This window comes from Bos grunniens, chromosome 15 (genome assembly GCF_055505025.1).
Source record: "Bos grunniens cultivar Pamir isolate PY7600 chromosome 15, Bosgru_T2T1.0, whole genome shotgun sequence".
In the NCBI taxonomy this organism is placed as follows: Eukaryota; Metazoa; Chordata; class Mammalia; order Artiodactyla; family Bovidae; genus Bos; species Bos grunniens.
In genome coordinates this window covers 47,347,605-47,363,817 of record NC_141179.1, presented here as the reverse complement: position 1 = coordinate 47,363,817, position 16,213 = coordinate 47,347,605, and the positions used below count along the sequence as shown (strand labels likewise).

General features: G+C 47.7%; 1 protein-coding gene across 1 annotated transcript; it reads right to left on the bottom strand.

Moving 5' to 3' along the window:
* Nucleotides 1-240: 240 nt before the first annotated feature.
* HPX (hemopexin) lies at nucleotides 241-9,811 on the bottom strand. Its single transcript, XM_086340405.1, has 10 exons — nucleotides 9,708-9,811; nucleotides 9,256-9,326; nucleotides 9,092-9,163; nucleotides 8,799-8,920; nucleotides 7,032-7,182; nucleotides 6,126-6,338; nucleotides 5,756-5,863; nucleotides 943-1,073; nucleotides 700-862; nucleotides 241-579 (listed from the first exon to the last, which is right to left on the bottom strand). The coding sequence occupies exons 1-10, from the start codon at nucleotides 9,782-9,784 to the stop codon at nucleotides 308-310; spliced, it is 1,380 nt and encodes a 459-aa protein (XP_086196531.1). The 5' UTR covers nucleotides 9,785-9,811; the 3' UTR covers nucleotides 241-307.
* Nucleotides 9,812-16,213: the final 6,402 nt, after the last annotated feature.

Genomic DNA, 16,213 nt, shown 5'->3' with positions numbered 1-16,213 from the left:
TATATATGTATATATATCCCCTCCCTCTGGAATCTCCCTCCCCTCTGTTTCCCTGTCTGGGATGATAGTCTGGAAGAAGCCAGTTTATGACTGGGATTCAGGAATCACCTATGAAGAAATGAGGTTTGTCCTTCAGCCCTCCCCTCCCTTATCTCCTGTAGCTTTAAGAGCCTCAAAAAGAGAGGTTACAAGCTTCTCAACTCAAAGAAGTGAGATTGTTCCACAACCAGGGCCCTTTGATTCAGGTGAAGAAGCACTCTGGCTTTATTGTGAGGAAACTGGGAGGAGGAGCTGAGCCAAACTCGCATCAGGAGTGCTGGTGGGGAGCGCAGCCCAGGAGGCTGTTCATCCTCTGGGCCTGGGGAAGGTCCTTGGTCTTGCTCAATTCCTCCACATCTTTGTAGCAGTACAGATTGGGGCCTTGGACGAGGTACAAGCCCAGACCATTGGCAGAACACGAGTGGGGGCCCAGAGACTTCTCTGTACACAGGGCCCCATCGACTTTCGTATGGGGCCAAGGAAGCTCTGTCCACTTGGCTTGAGCTCCTAAGTTCAGGTCCAGCCACCACAGCTTCTGGCCTGGGAAGAGACACCGGATGTAACATGGCTTCCACGTCACGGGGATCTGCACCTGGCCTTTCTCACACCCTGATGGAGAAACACAGAACCAACCACCCCTCAGCACCCGACACCCCTCACCTGCCATGATGTAGAGCTGAGAAGATCCAGGACAGGTAAAGGCTGCATCCACAGAATGAAGGCAGACCCCATCAGGGCTCCCAAATTCCTTCTCCAGCTGCTTTGGATAATCTTTTACGAGAGTGTAGCCTGCCCTTGTCAGGAAGATATATACCTGGGTACCCTGGAGGACAAAGGACATTCATCAGCACGAGCAGGGTATTCTCCCCAGTCTCCACCTCAGGCCTCTCTCCCATCACACACCTGGATGAGGTAGAGCTTTTTATCCCAGAGAAAGGCAGCATCCACTGTTGAGGGACCTTGGGGCCACAGATGCTCAATGAGCCAGCTGTGCCACCCGTCCCGGCTGCTGTCCAGACGCCAGTAGTGGTTCTCTGTGGGGTAGCAGAGGTAGCTCTAGTGCTGGTGGTAAAAGGCCAGGCCGTGAAGAGGCAAGTGACAGATGCAGGGGTGAGTCCCGAGAAGGGGGAGAGAGTGCATCCAGAAGCCAAGAGGGAAGAGGCTAGGTGAGAAAGTAGAGCAAGCGTGTGGTTGGAAAAGTTAGGCATGGTGACCTGATTGGAACTGGAGGCAGTAGGGGCCTGATGGAAGGGCAAGCTTGGGGAAGAGTGGCCGGGTTGCTAGCTCAGGCCAACATAATGAGGTTTGGTGTGGGCTCCTTATGCATCTCAGATGTCCGTGTGAGGAGGTGCTACAATGAGATGGTGGCCAGAAGTTAAAAGGGAAGCAGCGTGTGTGACCATCCCACACTCACTAACTGTCCCTTCCCCCTGGCAACCATAAGTCCATTTTTTATGTCTGTGAGTCTCTTTCTGTTTTGTAAATAAGTTCATTTGCGTCATTTCTCTTTAGAAATGCTATATTTAAAATGGATAACCAACAAGGACCTACAACCTAAAACATTGCTATATTTAAAGTAGATAACCAACAAGGGCCTATTGTATAGCACATGGAACTCTGCTTAATGTTGTGTGGCAGCCTGGATGGGAGGGGAGGTTTGGGGGAGATGGATACATGTATATGTATGGCTGAGTCCCTTCGCTGTTCACCTGAATCTATCACAACATTGTTAATCAAACCCCAATACAAAATTAAAAGTTCAAAAAAAAGAAAAGGGAAGACCACAGCAAGCTCCCACTGGGTGTTCTCTAATCTCATGAGATGGCCAGAGACAGAGGAAGTAGCCAGACCAGCGCCCTTATTTTCCTCTCCCCTTTTCATAACAACTTCCTAAAAAAATTGTCTAAACTTTTATTTACCTTTCCTTCCTCAATCCACTTCACTTATGTTCCTGTTTCCCTCTGCCATTGAAATTTCTCTCTTCAGGGTTAAGTATCCTCTAGCTTGCCAAATCTAATGTCTTCTTCTTACTCTACCTCTTAGCAGCATTTGACTGCTCACAGCTCCCTTCTTTAATTTTTTTTTTTTTAATTTTGGCTCCTGTGATTCCAGACTCTTCCAGCGTTCTTACCTTTTTGATGTCTCTTCAGCCTGGTATCCCACATTAGAATCCCCCGGTTTGGGCCTCCACTCTATCTGCCCTCATTCTCTAGTGATTTTACCTAGTCCAGGGTTTTAAACCCCATCTGCATACTGAAGACTTTTGATCTGTTCTTTTCACTTCTGATGGACCTTTTCTTTGAGTGTCAGGCTCAAACTCAGCTGCCTACCTGACGTGTCCATTTGGGGCTACTAGATACCAATACTCTAATGTGTCCAAACTCATTTCTGCTCCCAGCAAACACACACACCTTCTACCCTAGTCTTTTCCAATCTTAATAAAAGGAACCATTTGTCACCTAGTTGTCCAGTTCCCCAAAGCTAAGTCATTCTTGAAACCACTCTTTTCCCTTCCCGACTCTGACCAATATCCAAGGCATTGGTTAATGCTATGGACTCGACTTCCAGAATACATCATGATGATTGCTCACCACCTCTGTGCTGTTATCCCAATCCAAGTTGTCATCACCTCTAATCCAGACAGCTGCAAGAACTCTTCGCCTGATTCCCTGCTTATACAATTATAGCTCTGTGACTTACATTCCATAAGAAATAAGGATGATCTTTTAAAAAATTAAGTCAGAACAGATCATGGCCCAACTCAAGATCCCCTCCTGGCTTCCTTTTACAGTTGAAAATCCTTACCAGGCCCATGATATAATCTTTTTTCTTTTTTGGTTGGTCCATGCACGGCTTGCAGGATCTTAGTTCTCCGACCAAGGACAGAACCCTGGGCCCTCAGCAGTGAACACATAAGAGTCCTAACCACTGGACCACCAGGGAATTCCCAGACCCATGTGATCTGGCTCCTTTCTCCCTCTTTTCAAGCCACTCATCTGCTCTTTCCCAACACTCGAGTCATACTGGCCTCCTTTCTTGACTCTTCAAAGTATTTGCTGTTCACCTTCCCTAAAATGCTTCTCCTCCATTGCCTTATGGGGCTAATTTCTCTTTATCACTGAAATCTCAGCTCAAAAGTCATCTCTTCAGGATTTCTCTGGTGGTCTGGTGGCTAAGACTCCATGCTTCCTATGCAGGAACCTGGGTTTAATCGACCCCTGGTCAGGGAACAAGATCTTACATGCCGCAACTAAGGTTGGCACAGACAAATAAATGCTGCTAAGTCACTTCAGTCGTGTCCGACTCTGTGCAATCCCATAGACGGCAGCCCACTAGGCTCCTCTGTCCCTGGGATTCTCCAGGCAAGAATACTGGAGTGGGTTGCCATTTCCTTCTCCAATGCATGAAAGTGAAAAGTGAAAATGAAATCTCTCAGTCGTCCCCGACTCTTAGCGACACCAAGGACTGCAGCCTACCATGCTCCTCTGTCCATGGGATTTTCCAGGCAAGAGTACTGGGGTGGGGTGCCATTGCCTTCTCTGAGACAAATAAATAATAAATAGAATAAATATTTTTTAAAAATCATCTCCCAGAGAAGGGGCCCATCATTCTCTTCACTTCTATCCAATTATTCTGTCCTATTTCCTTCACAGCTTTTTGACACTTAACATTTTTTATTTTATATTTTAAAATATCAACAACTCACAAATCCATTTATACTAGCTTCAAATGGTATTTGGGAATAAGAAATATTCTAATGTTCCCAGGACATTTCACAGCTATTAACACTGCCTGAAAGTATTCTCTTTTATTTTCTCTTTATCATCTCTCTCTCCAGCAGGTTCTGTGAGGGTAATTGTCTTGCCTGCCATGTTGATCACTGTATCCCAGTGCCTAGAACAATGCCCAGTGCCTATCAGGTGCTTGATAAATAGTCGGTGTTCCCCATGCAGCCACAAGCTCTCTTTATGTGTATTAACCAGGCAAGACTCAGTGACCACATGTCCACCTTTCTCTCGTGATGAAACTACCCTAATCATGGCTCCTATTTTGAGAATCAGAGCTATGCTGCTCTTTGGGCAGAGGAAATAAGTGCTGAGCCCCCAGTCCATCAATAGCCAATGCAGAGACCAACCAGCAGCCACTTTAACGTGGTCTGGAATAAAACTATGGGGCTGGGCCAGTCCCATTCTCTCTCTGGAAAGCCAATAGGGAAAAGAGCAACCGAGGCAGTTATCGGTTGTATCTGAGGCTAAAAGATCATAACTAGAGAGAAAATCGAGAGGACATAATGGTCCATGTGTGAGCCAAAGTTGGGAAAGCAGAAAGAATAGATTAGAAACCGTGAGCTAGAGACAAGAGGTTTATCAATAAAGGAGAGGGGAGAATTGGCCCTTTGCTGAACAGCTGGGTCATACTGGTGTTTTTGCCAACATAGTGAGTTCCCACCTTGGCTGGGTATTTTTAACATAATGGTGTTCTCTCAACAGCTGTGGAACATCTCTAATACTCTTGACTTAGGATTTCAGCTGCATTCTGTTTATGCGCACATGGCCTTGAGATTCCACGATCTCGCCATGGGTGAGTGTTCTCTGTCTCTGTGTGGTCCCTGTAGCCCTAGTTTCTTAGTGTTTCTATCTCCATGTCTTTCTATCGATCTCTATCTCTATTTCCATAGCTATCTCACTTTGTGTGTGTGCTCTCCCAGTGGTGCCTTGCTCTCACCATAGCTGCATATTCTCCTGAGACGTATGTGTTCTTACTCTGGCTGTATTCTCAGTACAGGTCTACTTGTTCACTATAGGTGTGTGTTTCATCACGGATGTATGTTCTCATTACAGATGGGGATATGCTGCTATGTTCTATATCCCCCTTGATATGGGGATATGCTCTGCTTGTGGCTGTGTATTTTTCATTATAGCTTGCTAGTCACATCTGATCGGATTTGTTCAGGGGTTAGGAGTAAGGAAGGATTTTTCACTCTGCTGTATTCTAAACCACTGTTTCACACTTGTATCCTGTCATACATATGTCTTAGGTTGAGTGTAAGACATATGGGATAGGTCACTCTCTTAGAGCTGTCCTCAAGTATGGATCAAGACTTATCCTTAGGTACTATTAGATGGCTTTTACTAATTAATGGCACAGGTCTGGGGAGAGGGGTCTCCCCTAGTCACTCAGGGGAGAAATCTTATCAGGCTAGTGAAGCTATTGCCTAAAGATCTAAGGAACTGAACACTTCTTGGCTGATGCTCAGCAACGGGAACATCTTATTTCCAGGTAATGCTGGGCCCAGAGGCTGGACGTAGGAACCAGGCACCTGGAAAAAGATGGAGCTCCTGGGGATAAGCTTGAGGTAGAGCGGTGTAGAGAGGGTCAGAGACATGCAGGAGCAAAGGGAGTATGAGGAGTCATAGGTTCAGGGGGTTCAGAGAAGATACAAACCTTGCATGGATAGTACTGAGAGGCAGATAGGTGGAAGAAGTTAGAGGCCTGGACAATGAGATAGGTTCCTCAGATATGCATCTGAGGAAATGAGAGGTGAAAAGGAGCATGCCAGGGTGAAAGGATGGGAGCCTTTCATAAGGGGCACAGTGATGAAAATGGAGGAAATATCTCAGAGATGAGAGGCACACAGGAAAGAGTAGGGAGGTAGGGAGGACAGAGACAGGGGGATTGGAGGACAGAGATGGGGGGATTGGAGGGCATCTCTTACCACTGAAAGCGTAGGTGGCACTATGGTTGTCAGAAAGCAATGCAGACAAGACTAGATGTGGGCTACAGCGCTTATCCATATGCTGGGTTGCATTCCTATGTGCATGGCCTTGGGGGAGAAATAAGCAAGGGAGAACACACAAAGGCAAGAAGTCAGAATGAGGTCTGAGGTGGAAGAAACCGCTGGGGGTATTGGGGGTGCAGGTCTTCCCCATATGAAGACAGTTGGGAAGAGCCGGAATGGAAGTGGGGCTGGGGCAAGGGCCAAGGTATCATTCCATAGGTGAGGGTAGGAGCTGGGGTGTATGGCGTTTGCAGACTCAGGAAAGGTGGACATGTCTCCAGAGGTCCCAGGGCTGGGTCTTTCTCACCTCTGTTAGGGCAGGACATAAAGTAATCTCGGACATCCCGAGGATAAGTGGAATTCACTTCTCCCGTGACGGGGTCGAAGCGCAGGAATTTGTTACCCCGGAAGCAGTAGTAGCGGTTGAGCCATCGTATGGCCGAGGAGCAGTTCCCAACGGCCGGCCAGGAACGTTTCTTTATGGTTTTTGTAGAGAAGTCCCAGAACCACGTGTGGTTGCCTTTGTCCAATCAACCAACAAGCATTCGGTGAGGCCAGACTGTGCCCTCCCTTGTGCTTGCACTGGGCCCCAGGATGGACCAGATGTGGCCCCCATCACACGGAGCTCACAGTCCAGCAGCACAAGTTCCCAGTTGAGGAAAGTAGTCATATGACAAAATTCAGCAGCAAAGTACACATGATCAGTTCAGCAAGGGCAGTGGGAAGAGTCTGGGGAAACTTCCCAGAGAAGGTGATACTTAAACTAAAAACTGAAGGAGTTACAAAGCAGTCAAGAGTGGGAGATGGAAGCATGAAGCAAACTGGGTGTCTAGGGAATAGCAGAGAGTTTGGGGGGCTTCATATTCAAGGGAAGGATTGAGAGATTAAACACTGGAGGGTCAATAGGCTGGAGGGACTTGGAGAACCTTGTCTGTAAGGTCATGAAGAACTTTGTGAGACTAAAGAACATAGGTTTGTCCTAAGGGTCATGGAGGACATGAAGGGCTTTTAGCAGAATTATATCCAGTTAACTTCCCCAGAATGACTTCCTCTTACTTCCCCTACTTAAACTATGTAGACCTTAATTAGCTTCTCTATTTCCCTTTCTTGGGAAACCATATCATGGTTCTACCAGCACCACCCTCCCTATCTCTACCTCCCTCACCACCATCCCACCGCTACTCCACGCTCTCTTATTCCAGCCTGCACTGACCTTGGAAGAAGAAGACACCCTCATGAGAGCATTCTCCGCGGTGACATTCCACAGCTGCATCCAGTGGGAATGGGATTCCAGGAAACTTCTCTTGGAGCAACTTTGGATATTCCTCCCCCTTCTCAGGAGGATATACCCAGAATTTGTCCCCCTACACACAAAAGCATGCTATTTTTAATATGCATGCCAGACACTGCCATTCTGCTCACACAACACCTTTGATCTATCACACTTAACATAATATTCTTCTGCAGTCCCCCATACTCTCAATCCATCTGTGGACAACAATGTGCTGACCCCTTGCACAAATATACACCTTCAATTTGTGCAAATCCAATCACTGTTACTACACACACACATCTGACTATGTGCAACTAGCACGCCCATGGTACAATTATCTGCAACACCATTGGTTTTGGCAGGCACATCCATAGTCATCCTGCGATCATCCATCCATTCAAACATTCATTTGTTCATTTATTCACTCAAGAAACAGTTGCTGAATGACTACCATATGCCAGGTATTGTGAGAAGCACTGGTCATAAAGGGGTGACAAGACTCTATCTCTGCCTTCAAGGACTTCTTTTTTTTTTTCCCTGTACAAAAACAGAAAGTGAGCCCCTAGTGTGTCCTAGCCATGTGAGCCCCAAGGTGGAGGCATGTGAAGTGCATTGGGAATAAAGGAGAGGTGCCTAAGTCAACCTAGAGAATTCCTAGAAGGCTGCACAGAGGAGGGAACATTTGGGCCAGGTGTTCAAAACTGAGCAGGAATTTTCCAGGTAGACAAGTGTGGAAAGGGCATTACTAGCAGAGGGAGTAGCATGTACACCGTATACTCATGTGGCTGGCATACAGTGAATGTGGCTGGGGAAGAGATCAACCTGAAAAGATAAGCAAGGGCCAGGTCTCATGACCCGTGTGCCCCTGGCTTACAGGGTGCAGCACGTGGTGGTGCCATTTGCTGAAATAGGGGACTTGGGAGGAGAGGGATTTGTACAGAAGATACTGTGTTCCGTTTGGGGGGTGCTGTATTTGAGGTGTCTACAGAACATCTAAATTGAAGATGTCAGCCAGGAACTTGCAAAGAAATGTCTGGAGCTCTGGGGAAAGAGCCATATCTGGTGTCCACAACGTGGAGAGTCTCAGAGCCGTGGCAGTAGTTGAGATCACCCAGGGAGGGTGAATGGAAAGGCTGGGAAGGATCCCCACGGAACATTCAGGGAGTGGCCCAGGATGAGAAGCTGAGAAGAGCAAGAAAAAAAGGCAGGAGGGAAAACAAACCCAGCAGTGAGGGCCACCCAGCCATGCGGCATCTTTGTGTGAGTCAGGAGAAGGTGCCCAGAAGGACCAGACACAAGCTGGGCCAGGACATGGGACCTGATGAGCACAGTGGGCTGGATTTCATCCTCCACTCACCCCTCGGCCAGGTACCGCTGTGCGGCGAACAACCTGGCAACCATAGGAAGAAGACCAGATGCGGGGTCATGGAAGCCAAGGAGGAATTTCTAGGAAGGAAAGGATGGTCGACAGCTTGAGGAGTAGCAGAGAGGTGTGGAGGCAGATTAGGACTGAAGAAGAGCCACTGGATGTGGCGCCTGTCAGGTCCGCATGCATACACACACACACCCCCCTAGCCTGACCTTGCTCAGGAAAGGAAGGCCCAGGAGGAGGAAACCTGGAACCTGTTGGCAAGGGCCACCTAGGGGAGGGTTTCTCATGTTGACTCCAGCATTTCTGGCCTGGCCCTGACCTGAGTCCAGTTGTACCTTGATCAGAAGGACACTGTTATGATCATAGCGGAATGCAGCATCCACGGGACTGGGGGCATCCTTCCACCTCTCTGAGATCAACTGCCGGGCCCAGGCATGACCCTTCCACACAAACTCCCCTGCAAAACATACAGTCACTGAAGGACCCAGAGCAAACTTTTGGCCTACTGAGATAGTTACAAAGAAGCCATGGGTGATGCTCTTAAATAATTCCTAAGACCACCAGGATACATCCTGGTGAAGGCGACCAAGTCTGAGGTCCCAAATGCCCCAATCCCAGCCCCTCCTACCTTTTAAAAACAGCATGTTCCCATGCTCATCCAGGGTGGAGGCATCAAAGCCCCAGCCATCTGAGCAGCGTTCTGGGGAGGAGGCAGGGAGGCAGCAGGTGAAAGATCAGTAAGAGGATACAATGCAGAAGCAGAGAGACAGACACAGAGAGTCAGGGCCTCACCCGTCACGTCTGGATCCGGCTTGGCCACATTCCCACCTTCAACTCCGTGCCCAAGCTCAGGAGCTCTAGCCCTAGAGAGAAGACACAGAGCTGTCTGGCTCCACAGCAGCTAACCCCTCTCCCTTAGCTCCTGACCCTAGACTTGAAGAAGTGAAGTAAAGTCGCTCAGTTGCATCTGACTCTTTGCAACCCCATGGACTGTAGCCTACCAGGCTCCTCTGTCCATGGGATTTTCCAGGCAAGGCTACTGGAGTGGGTTGCCATTTCCTTCTCCACAGGATCTTTCCAACCCAGGGATCAAACCCAGGTCTTCTGCATTTTAGGCAGATGCTTTACTGTCTGAGCCATCAGGGAAGTCCCAAGACCCCAGACTTACCCCAGACCTAAAAGCTGGCCCTATCCCACTCTAATCCCAACCCCGGTCCTCCTTCTCCAGCCTCAACTTCACTCACAGAGGGTGGGCTTTAGCCAAAGACCAGCACAAGCCCAACAGCCACAGTGCAACTGGCACTCTCAATGCCTGAGCCATGGTGAGCTGGAGAGGCCCCAGGACAGCGCTGGGCACCTGGCTGAACCCCCTATATAGAGAAGGCAACAGCACTACCCCCACTCCAAGCCTGCTGGGAACAAGATCTCTCAGGACTATGCCAATATTGGCTGATTACATCAGTGCAAATAAGGTCAGGGTCTGAACAGAAATCTGAATCCAAGACTAACTCTTCCCGGCAGGAGGCCCCATCCCCCTTCAGTGACTTTTTTTTAAACTTTTTATTTTATATTGGAGTATAGCCAATTAACAACGTTTGATAGTTTCAGGTGGACAGCAAAGCACTTTGGTGACTTTTGAGCGGTGACTGGCCCAGGCCATTGATGTTCAACATGACTCTTCACCTTGTTGATGCGTCTGGGTACCCATAAAGGGTAAGAAGGGGTTAGATTGATTGAGGACCACCTGACCGTGGTTGGACTTGCCTGAACAACGCAGGAGGAGAGAAGAGGAAAGTAACATTTTTGTGAACTGTGCCAAGCCCAGCTCTGAGACTCTTAAAAACACTAACACTTACATATACTTAATAACCACACACACATACAAACAAACTTAGAACTACTCAGAGAAGTTTCTTCCAAGCTCCATCAGGGACCTGTTGGGGGCATTCCCAAGTCTCTTTATCTTTGCCCTTGACAGGTCAATAATATTTCACCATTGCTGAAAGTCCAAGTTCCGCCCTTGCCCCCACCCCCACAGGCTTTGCAAAAATCACCTGGGATGGAAGGGCTGGAGGAGGTGTCTCTTTCAGAGAGACCTACTAGTAATCAGACTTTCTTCATAGTTTCTATCCTAAGGGGAAAGTGCTTTGTTTACCTATCACAGAATAAATAAAACTGTACTGGGGTTTCATAATATTTATAGCTGATTCTTGCTTAAATGCTATCTTTTCAATGAAGCCTTTCTTGTCCACCTCATCTAGCTATTTCAGAATCTCGCGGGTTTCCTTTATGTTACTTAATAAAACTTGAAATTATTTTATTTGTATATGCTTTTGCTTCTGCTTGTTTATGCATTTTTTCTTTGCTAGTTTTGATTTGCTTGTCTTATGTACCATTATATATTTTTCAAAAATTTTTAAAATGTTTTTTGGCTGTGCCATGTAGGATCTTAGTTCCTCGACCGACATTGGAAGGGTAGAGTCTTAACCACTGGACCACCAGGGAAGTCCCTGAACCATTACATTTTCTCTACCTAAACCAGTACCGGGCATGTACAGGCATACCTCAAAGATATCTCGAGTTTGTTTCTAGACCCTTGCAATACAGTGAATATCGCAATAAAATGACTAACACAATTTTTTTGGTTTCTCAGTGCAAATAAAAAAGAAGTCACTGCAATGAGAAGCCTGCACAGCACCCCTAGAGAGTGGCCCCTGTTCACCACAACTAAGGAAAGCCAGTGTGCTGCAGTGAAGACCCAGAGCAACTAGAAATAAAATAAGTAAATTAGTTTAAGTTCAGTTTAGTTCAGTCGTTCAGTCGTGTCCGGCTTTTTGCGACCCCATGGACTGCAGCATGCTAGGCTTCCCTGTCCATCACCAGCTCCTGAAGCTTGCTTAAACTCATGTCCATCGAGACAGTGATGCCATGCAACCATCTCATCCTCTGTGGTCCCCTTCTCCTCCTGCCTTCAATCTTTCCCAGAATCAGAGTCTTTTCCAATGAGTCAGTATTTCGTATCAGGTGGCCAAAGTATTGGAGTTTCAGTTATAACAACATTATATTGTAGTCTATTAAGTATGTAATAGCATTAGATTAAAAAAAAAGTACATATCTTAATTTTAAAAATAATTGTATTTGTTTATCTTTGGCTGCACTGGGTCTCTGTTGCTGTGTGGGTTTTTCTCTAGCTGCAGAGGGTAGGACCTACTCTCTTGCTGTGGCGCATGGGCTCTGGAGCGTGTGGGCCTCAGCAGTTGCAGCCCACAGGCTCCACAGTTGCGGGTTGCGGGCTCCAGAGCACAGGCTCAATAGTTGTGGTACAAGGGCTTAGTTGCTCCACAGCATGTGGGATTTTCTCAGGCCGGGGTCAGAACGGTGTCTCCTGCTTGGCAGGCAGATTCTTTACCACTGAGCCACCAGGGAAGCCTCTATACCTTAATTTAAAAACACTTTATTGCTAAAAATGTTAACCATCATCTGAGCCTTCAAGGGGTTGTATCTTTTTGCAATAGTAACATCATAGATTACTGGAACAAATATAATAAAACTGAAAAAGTTTGAAATATTTCAAGAATTACCAAAATGTGACACAGCAACATGAACTGAGCAAATGCTATTGGAAAAAATGTGCTAAAAGACTTGCTCAACCCAGGGTTGCAACAAACCTTCAATTTGTTACAAAAAAAAAAAAAAAAGTACTATCTGTGAAGTGCAATAAAGCAAAGTGCAATAAACTAGGTACGCCTGTAATAGATGTTAAATAAATATTTGTTGAATGAAAAACATTAATTTCAAGTATTGAATAGTGTTACTAATGTTGCCAAATTTCTGACAGTTTTTCTCCTTTCCAGGTAAGGAGAATATCAGGATTGGGGGTGTTTTATTTTGGAGACACACTGATCTAGGGGTCATAGGTCTCTGTGGCACTGACCTTCATCTTGTGGTCTTGTTTCATTCTCCAGTGTCCAGCCCTACATTCCTCTCCTCCTCTCAGCTCCACCATCTCTAGTATCTGCTATCTTCAGCACTCACTGGGGTCTGCCTGTTTCTGAGACGTAGCTGCAGGAGACAACTATAAGCAGTTGTCTGTTCTGGGCCAGGCTGAGGTTCCAGGATCCCTGTTCCCCAATCCAGCCTGAAGGGCCCCTGATCCCTCTCAGATGCCCTCCACATCCCCTTAAATAACCTCAGCAAAGGCCTCAGATCCCTTATCTACTCTGCAAAGGTTCCTCCTGACAGGAAGACAGAGATTTCTGGGACCCCTGGAACATGTTACCAGGCTTCTGCCGTCAGGTTTAGCTTCCTCTCCTGACTTACCATGAAAACATGTCATGTTAACATTGTTCCTCCCCTAAGGTTAGTGGACAAAGCTGGACTCCTCAGGCCCTTGGCAGCATGGGCAGCACCTCGACTCCCTCAGCAGATACCTGACACCCATTTCTCCCACTGCAGGGTATCTCTGACTGGGCCCTCCTCCCAGCTGCTGGGCACTGGGGGCTGCTACTCCCAGACTCCCCTTCTCCTTGTCTTCAGCCTCTAAAGTCTTATATAACCTTCCTGGGATTAGCCCCCCTTGAGCACCCAGTCACCAACCCCTCAACAACCATCTCTAGCTCCAGAACTGTGTCCACGTGTCCTACAGGTTTCACTGAGCCTGCCTGGGGAGACTGAAGTGTTCACACCGAGCAGGAACATCCCCCGGAAAAGCCACTGTGAGGGTCTTCAGTAGTACTGGCAGGGCCCTGCGTGGACCTTCTGGTCCAGGAGTAGCCCCCTGTGGCCTAGCAGGGCCCTCTGCTGGGAGACAGCACATGCACTGGATGGTGGTTTCTCAGCTTGGCCTCTTCTTTCCCACACAGCTCTGGTCCCCATCACAGCACCCCTGGATCTACCTATCACGGAAGACTGATCTGTGGCACTTTTCCACTATTGTTTCCTAATTTGTCTACTCTAAGGTGTTTTAGATGGTATTAGTGGAAGCCTTCCTCTTCCTCCGGTACACCCCCGACCCAACTGCCTCAGCGCCCCCGCCCCCCCAACCTCTCAGGGACTAGGCCAACAGTCTTCTGCACAGCAGGCAGCTTGCATGAAAGTTCACCTCCTGAGCAGGGGCTGAGAGGCCATTTGAGAACCCAGGTGTGGATATGTTGGCCATTTCTGCTTGTCCTGAGTTATTCCCAGGGCTGTGTCCTGGGCTGTGTCCAAACTTGGGCCTGAGCGCCCCCTGGAGGCCTCGGGGATCAGTGCACTCCCACCCAGCAACCAGAAGCCACAGCCCCAGTGATTTCGTCCCTGAAACCAGCTCCCCACACTTTTTCCCTTTCACTCTTCTCAGCCTTGCTGTGGGGCCTTAGTGCCTTGTCCCCTCTCTCTGAAAATCTCCGCTGCCCCGAACAGGTGTAGGAACCTTGGTCCCTTGCTTGATTTCTTGGGGATTTCAAGCCCGGAATTATCCAACCATCCCCTTTACCACGTTGTCTTTCTTCCCAACCCTCCTGACCAGCAGCTCTCTGACTTCCCCCTAAGGGAGTGTGAATATGTGCCTGCAAACATCTTCATGGACAGAGCTTCCTCTGGCATCTCCAAGGGCTGCAGTTAAGCTGGACACTGCCCTACTGTCCCTTGGACTGGCTGTGTGCAGCCCGATCTGCCACTGAGTTCTCTCATCCCAATTACTTCTCACTTCCATGAGTGCTGAGTGTGCTGAGCACTCCAGGCAGCAGAGATGGGATTCTCTCTTCTCTGGACTTAGAAGAATTGGGATGCAGCTCCAGGTACCCAAAGTGCTCGCTGCTCTCAATCAACTCCTTCAAGATTTTCCCTGTCTATAATTGGCCTTCCTGCATAGTCCATTCTTACTTCCCCTCTGAATGTGTGTCTGTGTGTGTGCTCAGTCATATCCAACTTTTGCAACACAAGGGACTGTAGCCCGCCAGGCTCCTCTGTCCATGGGATTTCCCAGGCAGGTATACTGGAGTGGGTTGCCATTTCCTCTTCCAGGGGATCTTTCCCACCAAGGGATCAAACCCAAGTCTCTTGCATTGGCTGACAGGTTCTTTACCACTGAGTCACCTCAGGTCCCTCCCTATGAATGACTATAATAATTTGCTTGTATTTATTGGGCATATGTATGTGCCTGGCATTGTGCTAAACACGTAATGTGATTATTTTATCAAATCATACATAACTGAGACTTCCTTATGGTCCACAAGGTGTCCCTTTGATCTCTGAAAAGCCCCTATTGTCTTCCAGAGTTCCATGAATAGGCCCTCCCACCCTAGATCCAGGAATCGTGCTTACTTCAGTTCAGTTCAGTCACTCAGTCATGTCTGATTCTGCAACCTCATGGACAGCAGCATGTCAGGCTTCCCTGTCCATCACCAGCTCCAGGAGGTTGCTCAAACTCATGTCCATTGAGTCAATGATGTCATCCAACCATCTCATCCTCTGTCATCCCCTTCTCCTCCTGCCCTCAATCTTTCCCTGTATTAGGGTCTTTTCCAATGAGTCAGTTCTCCGCATCAGGTGGCCAAAGTTTTAGAGCTTCAGCTTCATCATCAGTCCTTCCAATGAATATTCAGTACTGATTTCCTTTAGGATTGACTGATTTGATATCCTTTCAGTCCAAAGGGCTCTCAAGAGTCTTCTCTAACACCACAGTTCAAAAGCGTCAATTCTTCAGCACTCAGCTTTCTTTATGGTCCAACTCTCACATCCATATGTGACTACTGGAAAAACCATAGCTTTGACTAGATGGACCTTTGTTGGCAAAGTAATGTGTCTGTTTTTTAATACGCTAGGTTTGTCATAGCTTTTCTTCCAAGGAGCAAGCATCTTTTAATTTCATGGCTGAAGTAGTCACCATCTGCAGTGATTTTGGAGCCCAAGAAAATGGTCTGTCACTGTTTTCCATTGTTTCCCCATCTATTTGCCATGAAGTGATGGGACTGGATGCCATGATCTTAGTTTTTTGAATGTTGAGTTTTAAGCCAGCTTTTTCACTCTCCTCTTTGACTTTCATCAAGAGGCTCTTTAGTTCCTTCGCTTTCTGCCATAAGGGTGGTGCTCCACCAGGGTAAAGTCTTGAGCTTCCCCATGACCTCTTATACTCAACCTTCCCAGAGCCATCACTCCCCAAATTCTGTTGAGTGCATTCTCTGCCAGCTACCATGCTGTGTGCAAGGGGTCGAAGAATGAATGAGCTGCTACAACTTACCAGTTAGGGGTATGACAGCTCCAGATTCAGGACTGGGCTCTGCTCTTACTTAGCAGTAAAAAGTAGCTTCAGCCTTTTGTAGAGAGGGAGAAATCATAGACCATACCTCCCAAAACACTGAGGGCTGCTGGTGTTGGAATTGGCAGCCAAACCTTGACAAATAGAGCTCAGGAGGGGGTGCCAGGACCCTTGTTTCACTGTAGGGAAAGGGCAGCAGTCTTGGCTCAAGAGCAGGAGGATGAAGCAGAGCTCAAAGTCTTCGGGACTGAGTTTTCAAATGCCCCGAGTTTCCCATAGCCTCGGCTCGCCCAGGTCCCTAACCCAGGCCTGCGCCTCAAGGATTGCTGTCATCCTTACAACTGTTCTCCCCACAGCTACTGGTTGTGTTTGGGTAAGGGTCCTTTCTCAGCCCTAGAGCAGAGAACCAAAGACCTTCCTATTTCTGCAGGAGACGTGGGCCTAGGGACAGGCATTTAGAGGTGGCTGAGTTCTAGGGGCTCTACTCTCTTCTCCTGAAGCTTCAAAACATCA